Source organism: Glossina fuscipes, unplaced genomic scaffold (genome assembly GCF_014805625.2).
Source record: "Glossina fuscipes isolate IAEA_lab_2018 unplaced genomic scaffold, Yale_Gfus_2 214, whole genome shotgun sequence".
Classification (NCBI taxonomy): domain Eukaryota; kingdom Metazoa; phylum Arthropoda; class Insecta; order Diptera; family Glossinidae; genus Glossina; species Glossina fuscipes.
In genome coordinates this window covers 85,024-104,880 of record NW_023998557.1, presented here as the reverse complement: position 1 = coordinate 104,880, position 19,857 = coordinate 85,024, and the positions used below count along the sequence as shown (strand labels likewise).

The 19,857-nt window shown below is 32.0% G+C and overlaps 1 protein-coding gene across 3 annotated transcripts in view; it reads right to left on the bottom strand.

Annotated features, from left to right (window-relative positions):
* The window catches only part of LOC119642111 (calbindin-32), a 33,312-nt gene extending 14,147 nt beyond the window's left edge, over positions 1-19,165 (bottom strand). For 2 of the 3 annotated variants that reach the window (XM_038041092.1, XM_038041094.1), the window contains exons 1-7: positions 18,675-19,165; positions 18,071-18,156; positions 14,193-14,282; positions 13,546-13,632; positions 12,597-12,737; positions 7,576-7,631; positions 5,675-5,720 (exon numbers count right to left, since the gene is read on the bottom strand). In XM_038041092.1, coding sequence (XP_037897020.1) covers positions 5,675-5,720; positions 7,576-7,631; positions 12,597-12,737; positions 13,546-13,632; positions 14,193-14,282; positions 18,071-18,156; positions 18,675-18,879 — 711 coding nt within the window. In that variant the 5' untranslated portion in view covers positions 18,880-19,165. The remainder of the gene's footprint in view (positions 1-5,674; positions 5,721-7,575; positions 7,632-12,596; positions 12,738-13,545; positions 13,633-14,192; positions 14,283-18,070; positions 18,157-18,674) is intronic. The other variant, XM_038041093.1, reaches the window with a different exon arrangement.
* Positions 19,166-19,857: the final 692 nt, after the last annotated feature.

Below are 19,857 nucleotides of genomic sequence, written 5' to 3'. Positions count from 1 at the left end.
CATAAACTTCTATAATTAACAATAAGGTGAGTGGCTTTAATAAATAAATGAACCTGAGAAGATGCAGAGATAAGGAAAATGAAAAGTGGGTGCTTTAGCAAAGCTAACACAAAGCTTTTTAAACAGTACCTTTCTGGAAGTCACGCTACAAAATCAACCCCTTGACCTATCTTACCCAGGAGACGCCTTGAGTCATGTGGAGGGGGAATTGAGAACGATTAGGAAAGATGACGAACCGTCCTTGATAATGATGAATAAAAACATAATAAATTAAGAAATAAAAAACGTAATTTCTTACAGAGTTCGTTTGGATTTGAAAATAATTGTTCAGTTAAGGGTCCCTTTACTAGTGAAAGCAACTTGAGTTAGTTGAACTTAATTTCTGTGTTATCGATTTGTGGTAGAATAAAAATGAACAACATCTCAAAACGCTTCTCTTGAAGGTTTTTTCTAGGATATGACCATAAATTTTCCGCTTTCTTTTTTAAATACTTCAAATCAATATTTAATGAATTTTGTTTTTTTTACTAGTTTTCATTTCACCTTATTGTTTGTAGTTTATTCAATTTATTAAAATTGTTTTATTATTTTTCTGGTGATTGTGAAGGTATAAAGCTTTTACTTTAAAGTTTTCAAAGAAATAAAATAGTTTTACATTTAATGAAAAATAAAACAGTTGTTTTCTAATTGGCGAGACAATGATTGTTGTGAGAAAGAGTGAAAGAGTATCGGAAGTTATGCGGAAAATACATGAAAAAAATATTACGGTTTTAGGGAGGAAAAGAGAAAAACAGATATAGTATACATGTGTATTTATTTTTAGAAGAATAGTTTCGCGTTAGAGGTGTTCGATTAAGATTAAATGTCGGAAAAGAAATTAACAAAATAAAAAACTTACATGGCAAACACATGGGAGCAAATTAAACAAAGGTTCATTTCGTTTCGCTAAGCCGTAGAAATAATTGTTTTTGATAGTTCTGAGCTGAGATATCATTCATACAGGGATGTAATTCATTGACTTACATGCATTCGATAAAATTGTGCCAAAAACTAGATTTAAAAAAATTTGTTTTAAAATTTCGCGCTCTTCTCAACGCTTAAAAAAAAAAAAAATAAGTAAATAAACTTATATGAAATGATGACGAAAAAAATCCCGTTCATGGGGAAAACTATTCAGTTTTTTGCCGTGGCATGTAATAATAAAAATTGATTTTTTTAATATTTTAAACATCTATAATAATTTTTTTTTATTTATTATTTAGTGAAGTGATAGAGTGAGATAGATTAAATCGGTGAAAAGTTGAAAAGTGGGGCGAATATTTCAGACCAAAATAATTTTAAAAGTGGACAAAAATCTAAGCGTATCGACATATGGAGAAGAGTAGACGAATAGGCAGAATCAAGCTAATAATGCGGTAATTCGTGTTAAATCCCGCCAAATAAATAAAACTATACATTGTAACTGAAAACACCGAGATCCTTTTAATCGTACACATCGGCGAAAGATAAGGGGTGCATTCATTTTGTGAGAACATTTGAAAAGGCCAGAAGGAAGGTTCAGAGACAATGCAAAGTATGTTTATTCTTTAATTTTAAGCATGTCCCTCTGCCCGCCTGTGCAATGTCTGTTGTAAACATTGTCCTGACCGCAAAGATGAACCTGTCCACTTCAAATTTGGCAGAAACACTAGAAGTTCTAGCACGCAGGTTGGCATTGAAAACGGGCGAAATCAGTCGAAGGGCACGGCTACAGGAGTAAGCCTCTGTTAAAAAATTGGTTCTTTTGCTCACTACTCACAAATTACAGAAGACAATTCTATAAAAATATGAATGTATGTTATAAGGGTGATGCTAATATTTCTATAAAACTGGAAGAAATCGCAGTACTGCCATTATTACATTTTTTTCAAAAACTTTATAACAAACAGAGCCACTCTTCAAAAACCGCATGTACAATATAAATTCTTCACCAGTTTCAAATTCGGAATGCACGTAAGCATGTGCGTCCGTTCATCTATCCATCCGTTCGTCTGCGCTGCCGTGTGGAATCTCTGATTAACATTCGTCCTTTCCTAAAAATAAGAGTATCGGCTACAAACTTGCGTGGGAATTTGAAAAATACGCCACATACGCCTATATAACAAATACTTCGAACACTTTTGCCTCCCATGTTTTTCGTTTGTTACTTATAAACGCATATTTTAGAAAAAAACAGCAGCATCCCATATTATAAATAATGAAACTGTAATTCTTTCCTCTCTTTTTTCCGGCAAATGCTCTTGATCGAGCGATGTGGATCAAATTCGAAAGCGACCGCTAGACGTCCAGTATGGTTTAAAATTTATAGCAAGCATTCATCACCAACTCGCTACAAGCAAAACTTGTTCACTTGAGAATTCAAAACGAAGTAAGAACACATTCAGTCTCAAAACATTCCTGAAGTTGACGTAAATGTGTAAACATATCCTTCAAAAGTTTTAACGTAATCCTAGCCTTGGTTAGTCCACACTCAATAAACTTTATCTAATTCTTGTATCCTGCCGGAAAGAATTTTTTTTTGTTGCTGTTACGAAAAGAACGATAAATCCAAAATATCTAGCGCTACAGAAATGGGTCACTGTACAAATGCAAACAACTCGTAAACGTAAGGGAAAACCATCTGCGCGCACGTTTAGAGACACACAAGCTCTTTTTTGTGTATGTGATAGCAAAAATCACAAATGAGAGGAAATAATTTTTTTATTGCCTCGTTTTTTTTACATCCTACGCTATCGGTGGTAAGTGCACATTAGGACTTGGACTCAGAAGGACTGGGGATGCAATTAAATATCATTATATTAATCAGAATCATTTTCTGACAAGGATCGGATCGGAACATTTTCATAACTTTTTCTCATATAAAACTTCGTTGTAAATCTCATTATGTGAAAAAACGTTTGAGATATTTTCAGCCAAAATGGTTTGAAAATAGTACTTGGACATAGTAATCAAGTGTGGAAATTTTGAATCAGATGGTACTACTTTCTTAACCATTCTCATGTAAGAGCTCTCACGTTGGCGCAAATTAAAGTTTTTAATGTTTCATTAGAGAAATGGATCTGGGAAAGTTTCCAGTAGCAAGTTTAGATAGCGCAGTTCTATCTTTTAAATCCATCTCAGGATAAGGGCTCTCATGAATATAAAACCAAAAGGGCAAAATATCGAATTCTCAAACTGTCCTAATAAAAATTAGTCTATATCAGAATAATAAAATAATATATAATAAATAATAATAACAAAAACTAAGTGCACCAAATCTGGACAGCGTAAGCATACGTTTCAATTTTCTTTTTGTATAAAAGTTTTCATTAAAATTATGCCTTTATATGGGGAAAAGGCATTCTTAGCATTCAACAAAAATTTATAATTTCTTTGAAAAAAATTTACTTTGCTAAGCTTGAACTGCGTCCGCTCATGAATTGGACCCGCTCCGCTACAACGATTCTCATAAAAGGCAAGCCCTCGTACGGTGAAAGGTGAAAAAGGGATGTTGGGCATAGGACATTTAATGGTCTCCCTCAGCAGCCTACGCGAATGTAAGTTGCTTTAAAAGTATTTAATATCTAATGGTATATCTATTCAAATTTGAAACCCCTACTGCTTGCTATGCGCGCAAAATTTTTGTGTGGATCTACTATCTTATTATTCTAGATTCCGGATAGTATTGCAAATTTTTGTTAAAAATATTTAAATTAACCTAAGGGCAGCAATTTTTAAGATATTCGCGTAAGACTTTGTACTCTAACATACTTTGATCCTGGGAAGAATGCTGGTATTAGCTTTTCCATTATTAGGTTTATTTTCTGGACAAAGTCCAACGAGTTATCAACGAGTTTCTAGTAAAAATGCATGAATGAGATTTCATTTTTAAAATCTTTATGAGATAGCACTTAGATGAACACAGTTAAGCTGATTCTCATGCCATCGAAAAATATAAATACACTACGAACGAGGTTTATGATTAGTATTTTTGTGTTCTACAAAAGGAACGACCATAATACTTATCCTTTGGTGAAGGACATGAATACATAGAAAAGCTAACTCCTACGCATGAGCGTAAGACCTTGAACAAACAACGGAAAATGTGTATGTAACTATACATATTTTCTTTTTTCTTTTTTATGTTGCTTTTGAATGTTGAAAACAGTAAATCCTTGAACTTTGCCTTAGCTCTTTTTCTAACGACGACGTCTGTGGAATATATTTTAATAAATAGCTGCGTTCACAACGTCATCGCCATTCAAATACATTCATATACAACACAAACTGCAACCACACAATAACTATATAAATAGCAAAGACCTAATATGCAAACACGTGCTTACACATTCAAACGTATAGTGAGAAGTACAGGCATTGAAATATAAGCTTAAGCGGTAGGTAAACAACATAAATGTATGTATAATATATATAAACATTTACGCTTTTATTGACATAGAACATGTTATTGTGTTAAAACAACGAAACTTTCCTTTAAAAAAACAAATTATAAACGAATTTCTGTTAAAAAATAAAAAAAACAAAGTATTAAGTATAAATATTATTATTTATTAAAATTTTTGTTTTTGGCACAATTTTATTTCCATACGCTTTTTTGCCTTTCGTTTATGGAAAAAATCCATCGAAACTAAATTAAGCTTAAATTTAAATCTCAGTTCAATTTAAAGGCAAATTTGATATTTATTGTCATTTCTTGAGAAATTGAAATTAAATTAAGTAAATTACGAGATATGGAAATTTCAAGTTTGTTACTGAGCATCTACAGAGAAAAAAGGGAAGAGAGGGGGGAGATAGGGGAATAAAGAGAGAGAGAGAGAGAGAGAGAGAGAGAGAAAGAAAGAGAGACAGAGATAAAGATTGATTTTGCTTTCACTGATTGCCTGTAAACTCGAAATAAAGGATAATTTCCGTTGGCATATTACTCGCCGTTCTGTTTCAAGGATTATGTTAAAGATAAATTAATAAAAATATGGATTCATTGATGGAACCAACGTGATTCCAAATCTGACTGCACTAGAAGTTCTTATACGTGCTCTTGCTTGCTGAGATTGTCTCAATGATTCACGACGATCAAGAAAGCTTTGCTGCCCCGTTTTAGAGTACCATCTGCTATGCCGATAGTTTTCTTCTCGCTTGATAGCCCCAAAAACATGGAGCAGATGTATGAACGAAACATATATATATATATATATATACTTTATGGACCTCTCTCTTTTCTTTGATGGATATAAAAAACTAAGATTGTAAAAAGGTCGTAAACAATTAAAAATAAAACACTTTTCTGTAATTAAGACTTTCTATATACCGTGCGCCTAAATAATGTTTTCACTTCCCATAAGCTTTTCGTGTCACACCCTGTACAAATGATTCGACTTAATTATGCGTGAAACAACTTGCAAACAAATACAATAAAGAAAAATTACGTTATGTTGAAAGAATTTAAAACCAAACTAAGAGCTTCATGAAAAAATTATATATCTTTAAATTAATTTGTGCTCAATAAAGAAAATGTTACGAGATTATGCAAAACAAATGCAACTTTTTTTTTTTCTTCACCACTAAAACGTATAGTTTTTTTCTACTAAGTTACGCGAAGATTTTCGCTTATAGCGTCGATATTCATGCTAATACTTGCCTTAAATACTTGGCGGCAAAGGAAATTTTCTTTTACGGGAAGCAATCTGTGAAGAGAAAAAATTACAAAAATTAAAGAAAGGAAAACAGTGACGGAAGTAGTAAAAAATTCTAAACTTTAATGAATCTGTTCGATTATCTTATACCCTTCTGAGTAGTCATTTTATATAATGGGAAAGAGTAGTGAAGACTTTATACCCTCTGAAACAAACTGCACCATTCGTTTAATGCAGTTACTTTTTACACTTTATTTTAAAAAATCGTTGTATGGGAAGAAGATTTTGTATTCGAACCGTTTTCAAAAGCGTTCGTCCTTGGATCAAAACATGTCAGTGTAATAAATTTCCGAAAAATATTTCAAGAATTGCCGAATGTAATAGAACACAAAAATGAAGGACTTAGGCTTAGACTGTTTCAGAAGGTGATTCTGAATGGATAATAAAAAATGGGTTCACCTCAGGTCCTTCTTAGCTTTGCATGAATACTCAAGTGATGTTGGGTACAAAGACAAAACAAGACAAAAAAATCGAATTTGCGGACTCCCTAATATTAAGCACGCGTGGTTGATATTTTTTTATTTTTATAGAAAACAGAGGAATTTTCATCGTGCATCTATCGTAGCTTATGAGTTATTGGCAAGAGACCAGAAAGCGGAGGTTTTCTCATGTTACGTTGCTCTATGTACGCGCTCTTTAATTGAGCCACCTTTAATACCAATCTACTTCCAAGAACTTATTGCAATGTTTCCTGAAGCCGAAGCCGCTCAAACACATATCACGCAGAAAGGCGAAGGCGTAGATTGATAGACGAATAAACGATCGCGCTTAGATGTATTTCGAATTTGTCACTGGCCAATATAGACTTTACTGGAACTTTCAAGCTTCCTTCTAAATGTTACGGATGTTTCAAGAAAATCATTCAGTCACAGGCATAAAACACATCACTTTAGGCATAAGGTTAGTTCCGAATAATAGAAAAATACAACGGGAAAGCCAAATGTTTATAATCATTACTTTCAATACATTAACATTTGTCACAATCGACGACTTATTATCTACCTGACGCTCGTGTCCGTTTTTATGAAGATACGTGAAAGTCGTGCGCTAACATAGATAGGGTCTAAAGATAAATTGTGGGAGAGAAGACAAATATTTCTGGCTAACGAAGGAAAATGCTTTCAAAAACAAGCTTTTTAAAAATCTCAAATAAACACTTTTCTTAAAAAAAAAAAAAAAAAAAAAAAAAAATCAGCATTGACTTGTTTCTATAACTTCTAATCGTTATCGTATTATAAAAGATAAAACTAAAAAACTATACACATTAACGATTTAAGGCTCCAAAAAGTAGAAAGAAACGACATAGTATAAGTAAAGGAGGGAAAGAAAGGCGCTATTAGTAAAGTACGCAAAGTACTTCTTCAACAACGTTAAGTTTAGCCTCGGATTTCGATTAAAACTTATGAAACAGTTGAATAACTGCTTAAGTTCTGTCGTTGGTGATGCCCTTTATGCAAAGATTTTCTGCAGCTCTTTAAATAACAAAGCGAAAAATTAATAAGACAAGTGCCTCTTGTAATTTTTTTCATTTGTACATCTCAAGGCTTTGTTTATGAAACCTTTTCTTATCTAAGTAGCAGATTGCCAGACTATTTCATGATATTTGTTTTAGGAAACAGAGAAAGTATTTGCTTTAAATAAAACAATTGCATGTCAAGTTTCTATCACACATATTTCAAAACTCGCAATTTCCTCTTCACTAATCAATTACTTATCCGCTTTAAGGTTTTATTAGAAAATGATCGAATAATGTCTTTAAGTTGATATTACTAATCTCAATGAGAAAATTCTAATAAATTATGAAATATTTTCGATACTTTAAAAATTAAAAGAATAAGACACTTACTTCGCCATTTCGGAAAGTTGGAGACGGCCATCTTTGTTTGCATCAAAAACTTGCAACTTGAAATACAAAAAATATGTTAATTTTATGTTAATTATTTTTTAACATCTTGAAAATTGGTTTTACTTTTTTATAGAATCGTAAGGCATTTTATTTTCTAAAAATATTGTTTTTTTTCTGATTTTGTTTATAAATAATTATACGAATACAATTTATAAAATTTTATCGATATACATGTATTTTTAATTACGCATTATTCATTTATTATCTTTCTACGGCCTTTATATTTATATTCAAATTGACATGAAAAAAGTGCTATGATATAATTCCAAAAGAAGTAAGTAAGAAAAAGCTACTGTAAAACATTTGTAAAACATTCAGGCCAACTAATTAAAACTGATTGTTGCATAGTTTTGAGAACTTTTCTTAGTGATAATCATAAAACATAACAACAGCGTTTTTTTATTTTTTTGCTTCTTTTTCAAGGGAAAAGTTTTTATATTAATAGTAAAACAAAGTTAAAGCAGAATTAGAAAAAAATTCAAAAAATATTCAAGTTTGTTCCTTTTAATTTTTATTAAACTATTAACAAGAACTTAGTTATTGGCTTACATAATGTAAGTTATCGCGAAAAATTCACGTCACAAATTTTTTTGATTATTAGTTCAGAACATATTTTATCACGTGTCACATATTTTTCCGATGTTTAGACTCTCTGGTGCAACGGGTTAATGATAAATAAGTAAAAAAGAATAAGAGTAAAGCAAAATAGATTGACTTTTATCATCTTGAAGTTGAATTCTGAGCATTCTCTATCTAAGTCATGTTCACGCACGTACTTGTTATATATACGATTTTCAATTCGTTGTCTATCAGACGAAGTGGAACATATTTGTCGGCGGCTTTAAAATCAGTCAGTTAACATGAAACGTTGCTTAAAATATATGAAATAATAATAAACAGCTCATTAAGTTAAACAAGAAAGTTTATACAGTAAAAGAATTCCATAGAAATGAAAATTCTTCCGGACACAGAAAATGCATAAAATATGTCACTTGCGAAAAATTGTGATGAAGTAGTAAAAATCTTCGAATTTCGCACATGCCTCTCTTATGATAGAATATAAATTCCTAACATTCCTAATATTCCTTGATAAATTCCTAATGGTGCGTTTTACTAGCTTTTTTGCTGCAACGAATATACGACGATTAGAATATTTCCCATACTTTTATAAGGACAACTATAAGGGCGTAAAATGAAGCCGATGCATAACTTACGCTTTTGATAAGAAATTTTTGTATAATTTCTACAATAGTCAAATTTGGAAAGATTGTTGAAGTGTTTAGTGAACAATAATTGAATGGTAAATGCAAATATAAGCGAAATAATGATTAAATGATTAAGTGATGCAAAAACAAAAAACTGATCTAATTTCAGTACAATTCACAAGCAGACAGAAGTACATTTGCGCTTAGCAAGCAGAATTTTAGTTGGATCAATTACACGTTTTGCTAAGTTATGTATAATTACGCGATCAAGACACGTAAAGCTCTATTGTGCTAAAATAATTTAAATTGAAGTATAAAAGAATACGCAAGTAACACTAAGTCTCAAGAAATAATGCAATGTTTGCTTGTAAAAATCAGCACAGTTTTCGTTCAGTATGGAAAGGCCTAAGAATGGTTATCTAAGAAGATCAAGATAATAAGTTGCTCGAAAGTTTGTGAAAAGCCGCCGAAACGTTTCCTTCCTTCACAAAAAAATAATTCCGAGTTCCGGAGAGTGTAAGCTGAGACATTGCAACGTTGTAGCACCGACGTCGCTCAACTGATCTGTTGACTGAATAACAATTAGTTTCTACGAAACAATAAAGGCTACAAGGCCGCGAATAGCCAAAAGGTGTAGGACAGAATGCAAGACTTAAATAAATGAATTTTATAATGCATGTTTATAAGATTAGCCGAGGGGAATGACAATGGCTTTAATATCGCTTTCAAATGTTAAATGCAAAACAGGACGGCGGCCCAACAACCAGAACGTGTTATATTTCTCCTGTGCATAACAGTGACGACAACTTATACAATGATGGCAAACTTAATAAAATTTGACAACTAACATGAAAAAAAATTGCATTCATTAACCAAAGTCATAAGCATTGTAAACCATGATTGTTTTTACAAATGAACGATGCACAGGAAACGTTATACACAATTTAACACAACCGGAATTAATTTCTACAAATACCATTAACGAATTGATTTGTTTTGTTAATTTTTCACATCAAATTATTAGTATTTATTTTAAATAATTCTTAATTTCCACTTTTTAATTAGCATGAGATTTTAAATTTATCAATCCGGTCTGCCTCTTTATATTGCTTACCTTCGAGAGATTAAATCGCGTACCCGTAAAATTGATCGACAATTACTTTAACTTCTTTTATTTGTTCAAACCCTTTATCGTCATCCTTTACCGTCAAAGAGAGCTAACTTTGAATGAATGAAGGATGCCAAGGATGCTTCGCCAGATTTCGTTATGGAGATTAGAGTCTCAAAGAAGATTGACTTTCTGGGTAATATATGATATTTTATGCCCCGTGTCGGTGAAAAACTCTCTTCTAATCACTTTCCAATCGCAAAAGAACATTACTCGACTGCTGAGGAACACATCAAACCTCTTCAAAATTAAAATATTTCATTTAAAATACGATAGAACTCTCCTGTCGATCTATGATTATTACTATTGTTATTAATTTAGCCAGAGAAATAAATTCTAAGACTAAATTCTTAAAGCACTAGCACTAGCACTAAGACTATCTGCTGGTGTCACTAAGACACAAGTGGTGATTTGAACCCACGACCATTAAGTTGTTACTCCTTTACCTAGTCAACCATGCGGACATCAATCTAACATGATAAAAATTTAAATAAATTTTTAAATACAAATTTTTTTCCATTAGTTCTTACGTTCTAAACGTTTTAATAAATTTGAATTTTTCATTTTGCGTGTATCTTCCTATCCCATTCTTTCTGTACATATATTTACATAGAATAGAAAAAAAATTTGGCAAAACAAATTCCATACCCAATCGCGCAAACAATATAAATTGCACAAATAAAAAGTGAAAAATACGTGCAAAAACAGCTTTGACTATTGATGTCCTTTCAAGTAACGTATAAACATAAAATATAATACGCAGGACATATATTTTTTCCAATCCAATGCGATATGAAATTGTTAAAAAGTAGTTGAAAATATAGTTGAAATGTGCCTTGATAAGATTGGAACTAAATCACCGAAAAATCCCGGAAAATAATTTAAAATCAAACTCTACTACGAAGCTTCACATTCCCGCTAATCGACATTTTGAAAAACTAAAATTTGGATACTTCTTGCTTGGCAAGGATTTACTTGTAAAAAAAGGTTTTTCTTTATAAAGCAAGGCGATAGAAATATTGCACTTTAGTATATTGTAGAGCAGAAACACAAAATGTAGTGAATCCATATACAACCTTCTCTTAACAAAATAAGAAATTGTAAATAAAACTGAAATCATTCCTTCATACCATTGATACATTTGCAATAACAGAGGCGTTGCACGCATTTGTAAATAAAAATGTAATGCGAGGCGACACTTCACATAAGTGTATCAAAATGATTATGATTTTTCAAGAATGTAAACAATAGATTTCGATAGAGCTAAGAGTAGATTTTACGACTAATAGGAATTGTGTATATAAACGCAAAAAAGAGATCTATAAAAACTATTTTGTCATAAATCGTCTGGCGGTAAAGCATTCTTGTTTTTATTTAAAACAAAATCTTTAGAGTCTAAACTAAATGTTTGGAAGCACTGACGTGTTTCATCGTGTCGTTATTTGAATTTATATTTTAATGGAAGCGTTTAGAAATCAAATATAGAGATATGAAAGCAGAGAATATCTGCCGGTGCTCTAGGAGGTACTACAAATGGCTGCCTTATTAATCTGTCATAAAATATTTCTGCATCCCCAAAAGGATTACACTTCAGCTAAATTAAGCTATAGTCTGCTTGAAAATTTAGTTTTCCATTGATATAACTCATTAGCCAACCGTCACATATAAGCACCGTCACATATATATGACATATTTGTATCAGGTTAAAATATCTTAAGCCGTGCTAGTTTTGCAAGAAGCGAGAGAATTGAAATGCACCGCACTTAATAGCCATTTCGATACAATACGTTAAAAGTAATAAACGTTTGCACGGAATAGTTTATCTTATTGTTATGTTAACTATTACTGTTCATCTCTTTGTTTATCTTTTAGTATATCTTGCTTTCTGCAATAAAAGCCACATTAAATTAGTTCTTATGAAAACTCTAAGCAAGCAATTACTGTACATTTACTAATACCATAAATTATAAATCAAAAAAAAAAAGAAGTGAAAAAAACTGCGTTGTATGGAAAACGATCGAAAAGGTGCTCCGATCGGAACTATTTTGAAGAGCATTCTAAGAAAACAAGACGGACAGAAACACGGATAAGCTTAAATCTACTTAGAAAGTTATTCCGAATCGATCTCAAGTACTCCTGACTTTCGCACAGACTTAATATCCATGTACCATAGGTGGTAGGGTAGGGTAGGGTAGGCCATTAAAACAAATGAAAACATAATAGTTTCGAAAAGAGTTCGTTAAAAACCCCACACCATTTTTCCCAACACTAACTTTCCATTAGGTGGGGAATGATAACAGAAGCGGATATTGATTAAAAAAGTGATCCGAAGTGAACCATTTTCAATAGCGTTCGTTCTTAAGCCGAAATTGCGATCTGTATGTTGAACTCGAAAATACATTAAAGGGACACGTAGACAGAGTAGCTTAGGTAGGTATAATGAACACCTTTCTGTGTTTTATATACGCATAGTGTTGTATAAAAAAAATATATCCACTTTTTACACTTTTGCTAGAGTTAATAATTTTTAATAACTTCATTTACAATGTGCTTTTTAAATTTATTATAATTTTTATGCTAACACTTACCATAGTATCTGTATACTCAATTAATTTGTCTTCAGAGACATCGTTTATTTTCTTAGCTTCCTTTAATAAGTCTCTTAGAAAATTCTTAAGCTCATCGGCTTCTATATAACCCGAGTTATCAGTATCATATTCACGCCAAATCTGAAAAAAAGTGAAAACAAATGTTACCAATAAATTTCACTTTATTTACTGTGACAATTGCAACATGAAAGAAAGAAAAAACTCTATCATTAGTGTAAATAATATTCTGCAAAACAATTTATATGCTCTAGAAGAGTTTTCTGCATAAACAAATTATAAATTTTGTCATCAAAATATGATCCCCGCTTATTATACCAAAAGGAAGAAAAAAAAGAAACAATAAAGAAAACTATATTCGGCCGCGATCGAATTTCTTATACTTAACACCGTTATTTTAAGAAAGATTGAAAGAAAAAAAATTAAATGTTCATACTCCATAATATTGCGTGGACGTGGCCGATTCTTTTCATTTTTTCATAGGACTGGAAGATAATAGAATATAAATGCAAATTTTTATCGTTGTATTTGTTATGGTTTGTAAGCGGTTAGCAAAAAGGAAATTTTCTTATTTTTGAAAACACAGGTGGTTTCAGATTATATTGCACTGTGGTCGTATCCTTTCACCAGTTTGGCTCAGAGTCAGTACCAACCTGCGTGCAAGAACTCTCAATTTTTATATCAAACTTATAGCTGCGAAGATTGTTTACCACAGAGATTAACCAGAGATGCAGACATTCGGACAGCCGGGCGGACAGACGATTATTCTTAAATCGGTTTAGAATCTGATACTGATCACGAACATGTACAATTTATATGTGTCTATTAAACTTCCGTGCGAGTGTCGCAAATGTTTCCACAAAATGTATATACCCGCCAGCTTTCAATGATGTATGGTATAAAAAAAGTTTTCCATTTCGTTTTTTATTACCTTCATAAATTCTACACTGGATTCCAGTGGATTATCAAACCGGAATAATAACAGGAAATTCTCCTCCATAGGCAGCAATTGTGCTAGCTAAAAAAAAAAAACGAAAAAAAGACAAAGGAAGATAGGAAGAAGAACAAAAGAGCATAAAAATGAAAATACATTAATTATTTTGTCATAATGACGGAGAGTTTCGGCTTTTATTTTTCCGAAAATTTCTTATATTCAAAGCCATAATAAAATACGAAAGCAGTATCTTTAAAAGATTTCCATTTTCTTTATTTTAATTTTAACACAATAGGCAGACAGTTTAACCAAAAGTATATATATATAAAAAGTATGCTTAGTATTATGCAAATTATAAAACAAAATTTTTAAGCCATAGAGCATCCTTCTGCAATAATATTTGTTTATGCAAATTTGGGAATAAGTTCAAGTTGTCAAGGCTTCTATTCAATTTTCTACATGAGAAAATCTCTCAGAATTGAACATTCACTATATACTTTTCTTTGTATGTAACAACCGAAAGCTTTTCAATGTATTATGTATTACTACGCAGGCAAGGTAAAGAACAAATTTTTCTTTTGATTTTAAAGTCAGAAAATGAATTTAACGTTTGCTAAGGTTTTCTTTTATTACCTATTACTTACCTCCCTGATATCTATTTTACCATCTTGATTATCATCGTAGGCTTCCATAAAACATGACTTCAATTCCTCCAACATTGTGTCGGTGACTGCCTGCATTTAACAAAGAAAATTTTAAAAGCACTTAAAAATAGGTAAAAAATATTTCAATTTCTTTTTATTACATTCTTTTCCTTTTTTTCTTTTTCTAATAAAAGCAAAGCTGTAGAATATTATATGTGCTTGTATCTATCCGTACATATACGCATATATATATTATTTCTGGCAAGCACACATTGGACTTTAAGCAGTAACACGCTAATACCTGTACAAGATTTGAAAACATTAGCCACACTCATCCCATATTATAGTGCAACAAAATTTAATTTTTTTCGTGAAAGCCTCGCCTAGAAGCAAGCTGCAAAAACCGCACAATGTATACATACTTTTGAACAGTGTCAAATTTGGAATGCAGCTAGACATGTCCGTATGTCCGTCTGCCCAAGTGGATAATACCTATAGTAATACCTATGGTGAACCCTGTCCCATTTGCAAAATTGGTTGATATGCAAACGAATTTAAAAAAGGCAAAGCCCACATGCCTATGCAACTAAAACTCATAGAAAAAATCAGCAACGCTCACGCTATGCTGTAAACGTCTAGAGATCGCTGATCGATTTTCGCTTATGCTTACGTAATCTTTTGCATCCTTTCCAAACACCAGCAACCATTCAGAATTCATTTTCCCAATGACAAATAAGCATCGACAGTGATCGAAAGTTTTCGAGGAAGTTGTTATTTTTCTAAAATAATTAAACCATCTAATTCAGTGCCTTCGATATATCCATTACCTATAGACAAAATTAATTTTTAAAGCAAATTTAAATAAAAGATTGCTATCGGAAATGAAGTTTTTTTCCCTAAAGTATACGCAATTTTTTCATCGTAATAATTAAACCTAATATTATATCATGATTATTTGTTTTTGCCACCACGGATAAAATTATACTATAAATTTTAGGCTCTTACGATTTGTTGTCATTCACATTATTTTTCATGTTCGGATCGATCTGTTAGTTCTCCATAAAGTAGAGTGTCAAGAGGAAGCTTCTGCTTTATTTTTTAGTTTGTTTCAAAATAACGGCGATGGATGCGAAAGATTCGGTCACAACCGTTTATGATTTTCTTACTTGTTTTTGTTCATTCTTTATTCACCCGAAAATTTTCACATAGTTTGCAAATGTTTGGTAAAAGGCTTCTTGTCATCCTTGAATGAAAATGCTAGTGAAATCTTATTTTACTATTTTTTATGATAGCTCAAACGGAGAAATGGTGTTTAAGTAAACGCAGAGCAATATTTAAAATAATTTCTTCGTTCTTAATTTAAAGGTTTTTTTTGAAAAAATTTTTATTTTCACAAGACAAGTCAAAGCAGAACAAAGAAACAAGATAAACAAATATATAAGAAAGTTAAGCTGTTGAGTCGATTGTAAGGTATTCCTAATTAAAAACTTTTTTTAAATATTTTTCAATACAATTTGAAAGAATTTTTTTTAAATATTCATTTTAGAAATCAATTATCATAAGTATTAAATCACAAGATTAACACACTCTAGCACGGCAGGCGGTAAGGTGTAAAAAATAAAAATAAAATAGTATTTATCTTTTAATCAACTTTTAAAAAGAGAATTTTTATAAAAAGGCCTTTTTGTCCGAATCTAGTCCTCAATATCCGAGTCTCTCGTCGCCATTTCCCCCGATCTTGTTTACAGCATAGAACAAGTCACCTATGGCAGAGCCAACCTTTGCTCTAAAAATCGCAGAAGTCAGTAATTTCTGAAGCCGAGCCTTAGCCCAACATACTAACCGGCGTCCACAATATCTGCTTTAACGCTTCGTCTTTTGCGCCATATTGATAAAGAAACAGGAAGTAGTACAAATATTCAATTGCACGATTTTGATTGATTGAAAATTTTTTTGTTTGGTACCGGTGTATGGTGTGATAATGTAACCAGCAGTAGTTTAGCTTTATATAATAAACAAAATGGACGGATGGACCGACAATCAGGAAAGCTTAAATCGGCTCAGAATCACTTTCTCAATTTTTATGATCTCAAGTCCTTTTGAATGATGCGTACAATCGCACAAACTTAATAGTTCCTTGTTCCACATATATAAGGTATGACAACATAGAAGCAGTTTTTTTGCATTACTTTTAAAAAACTTCTAATGCCTTCTTTAACAAATTCGGAAATTCGCATTTTAATGTCTGGTTTATAAATGAGATTAATTCTCTTAATTTAAAAACACATATGCTTAGAAAATTTTGTTGGTAACAACAACAGAAGTAAAGAATGAAACAAATGTCTTATCTTCTTTTTTTTGTACTTGAAAACTTCAATCTGCATACGTGCTTTAAGATCAACTTGCTTGTATTTCTTAGGATATGTTGAGCCATAAATAGAATTTCTCTATTAAATTGGAAATGTAATAAAAGATACCAATCGGCAAATGAACTCCTGTATATATGTTGGATAAGAAATTATCCTATGAACTTTTCGCCTCAACCCACCCGTGGGTTTAAAAGTCAACTATACTAATATTTCACTCCCAGCATACAAAAAACAATGTACGTCAAATCGTCGCGGAAAAAATTCAAATAGTGGTCAGAATCTTCTTCTTTTTAAGGAACATCACTGACATTTATGAAGATAAAAGTAAACCTTATATAACAAGTTATATTAGTCTTTGCGAAAATGAGCGAGCCAACTCCACGGTAGCGGCATCTAATATTACTGAATTCAAAAGATTGAGCTTCAAAAACATTTATGTTACTATAGTTACCCACTCCACTCTTTTGTTAATCCTAATATAGTTTCACTAGTAAAAGCAACGAACGTCCAGAAAGTGAAGATCGGAACACTTGCTAGTATTCTTTTGAATCTTAACCATGGCACAACAATAGAATCAGCCGGTCCGAACCACTTTTAATATCGTTCATTCTTGGGCCAAAATACACGGGTGTCACAAAACTTATCAAATTATCTTAAAAATTGCGGCTACTGCGTTGAACATAAGAGAGCAAGGCCGACAAATATACAGACGGACAGACAAAGTTAGATAGGATCTTAAGAATCACTTTCTCAACCGGACGTTATAATAAAAAAAGGATCTATCTCAAGTCCTCCCGGGTGTTTCACACAATCCGCATCGATTTAATATACTCTTGTAACACAAGCGTTATAGGATACAATGATAAAAGTAGAGAAGGAGTTCAACAAGTTCCCTACCTTTCAACAATAAATGCTCAAAAAAGCCTATAATTTGACAAATGCAATGAGACGTATATCCGCATACACATACAAATCTAATGTGGTACAAAATATAAAAATCTGCTTTAAGAATTTATATGTAATAACACAATGAAAACTGTTTTCGGGGAGTAAGCCATAATATTATAAAAAAAACAGATAGTATGGAATGATGTTTCTTAAAAAAAATAAGACAAACAATAAGGCATAAGTTTTTTTTTACTTCGACAGCATTCTTCGCTTATTAGTATAAGAAAAGCCAAACGTCCTTTTCTTTCTGAAAATTGCTCTTTAACGCTAACTCAATGGCTTTTCGCCAAAATTATTTCAAAAACATTACCGGCAAAAATCTGCTAATCAAACTTTCATGAATTTTCTTTGGAAAGTCTTTGTTTTTTTTTGTTTGAATTTGTTCATTCACGGTTAGGGCAGAATGAACGTTTTTCTTTTATTATTTTTATTTTATTTCATCGCATTATTGCATTCAATTTTACTTTCTTTAACTAATTTTAAAAGATCTTCTTTTCTTTAAAAGATCTTACTTTTGCATTTGTTTTAATAAAATACATTAAAGCATGTTTATGAACTTACCTCTGGACTTACGTCTGTAACATTGGCACTAGCAACGAATTCACGCAGGAAACCATCTAATTCAGTGCCTTCGATATATCCATTACCTATAGAAAAAATTAATTTTTAAAGCAAATTTAAATAAAAGATTGCTATCGAAAATGAAGTTTCTCTCCCTAAAGGATACGCAATTTTTTCATCATAATAATTAAACCTAATATTATATCGCGATCATTTGTTTTTGCTACCACGGATAAAATTATACTACAAATTTTAGGCTCTTACGATTTGTTGTCATTCACTTTATTTTTCATGTTTGATCTGTTACTTCTCGAGCAAGTTGACGGCTATTTTCGCAAAGTCAATTTTACTTACAAAACACGTTTACCTTAATGTGACCAAACTCAAAAAGACCAAAACCATATACTTGGCCAAATTTTGTATAGAAAGAGCAGCACATACGGATTTTACAGCTGTAGATAAAGTACGTATTTTTCTTATTATCGGAGGAAAAATGTTTCAATCGTAAAATTACTGTTGAGTAACGTAGTCAAATTACGATCAAGAATCATAAATCGGATCCAGATAGCAATACGCCTACAATTATTTTCTTGAATAAACTTACCGTCCTTATCGTAATGCGCCCATACATCCATAAATTGATTTGCTGACAGTTTTTTCAGTTCTCGCGATTCGGGATCGCGATATTGTCGCATAAAATTATGTGCTTTCTCTATTTGTACACGTTTAGCGGCAGCAGCAGCAGCGGCTGCTGCGGCAGCTGTAGCTGCGACAACAGCCCTCGAACCAGCGCCATGATTAGCAGCCATGACTTATTTGGTTGTATATTCGTTTATATTTGCCTGACAATTGATAAAAGTATGTGTTGTTCTAAGCACGTATTGCCTGCACGTCGAACTGGAAGCCACTCTTTAGGTTATGATATTCGTTGTTTTTATTTTTTTTATATGTGTACATACATTTATGGGTACACGTTTACTGGGACGGCTTTTGAAAAGTTTTCCAAAGTTTTTACGGCACTCTCTTATTTTGCAATAACTAAAGGGTAGCTGTCAGACACGTTTTTAAGAACTGTGTCTTTTCTCCGCTGTCTTTCTAAAATGATAAAAGCCAACAAAACCAATTGAATTGTGTCTATATTATCCCAGACAAAAATTTAATTTCGAAATGCTTAATGTCTGATGATTTACATACACCTGTGCTTTAATTTTACTATATAATAATGGGACGTGATTGGTTTTTTCCATTTTTGCAAAATAAGAGTATGGAATTTTATATTGTGTACCTGTTGCAGTTCAAGAGCAACGAACAAAAGCCACGGACAGTAAAGCTGTTCTCAGATTTGGTTGTATAAATGTGTAAGTGTTATAGGCGTGTTCGTGAGCTGTATGGGCCATTTTCAACCTCATTCGCAAACTTGTAGACGAGAGAATGTGTATCACAGATGCTATTCCTTTGGGCAGATCAATGGATGGACGCTTAGACGAACGGGAAGATAGACAGACGAACAGACAGACATGCCTAAATGTATTTCGATTTTAAAGCTAGCTAAGAATTTGTATACTTCACTTTCTGAAGCTTCTTTTTACGCGTTGTATGGGTATTGAAAAAAAAAAAAAAATGTTGATACACTGATCAATTTCCCCAATTTTTGTACCGGTACATCGCTGCTCATGGAATATACGTTCAGATATTTGTACATTTATCTGCTGTTATCTATGAGTAGTGATGAAATCATCTATCTTTTATTCCTTTTGAGAAACAGAGGTATTTTCAGTTTACGTGAT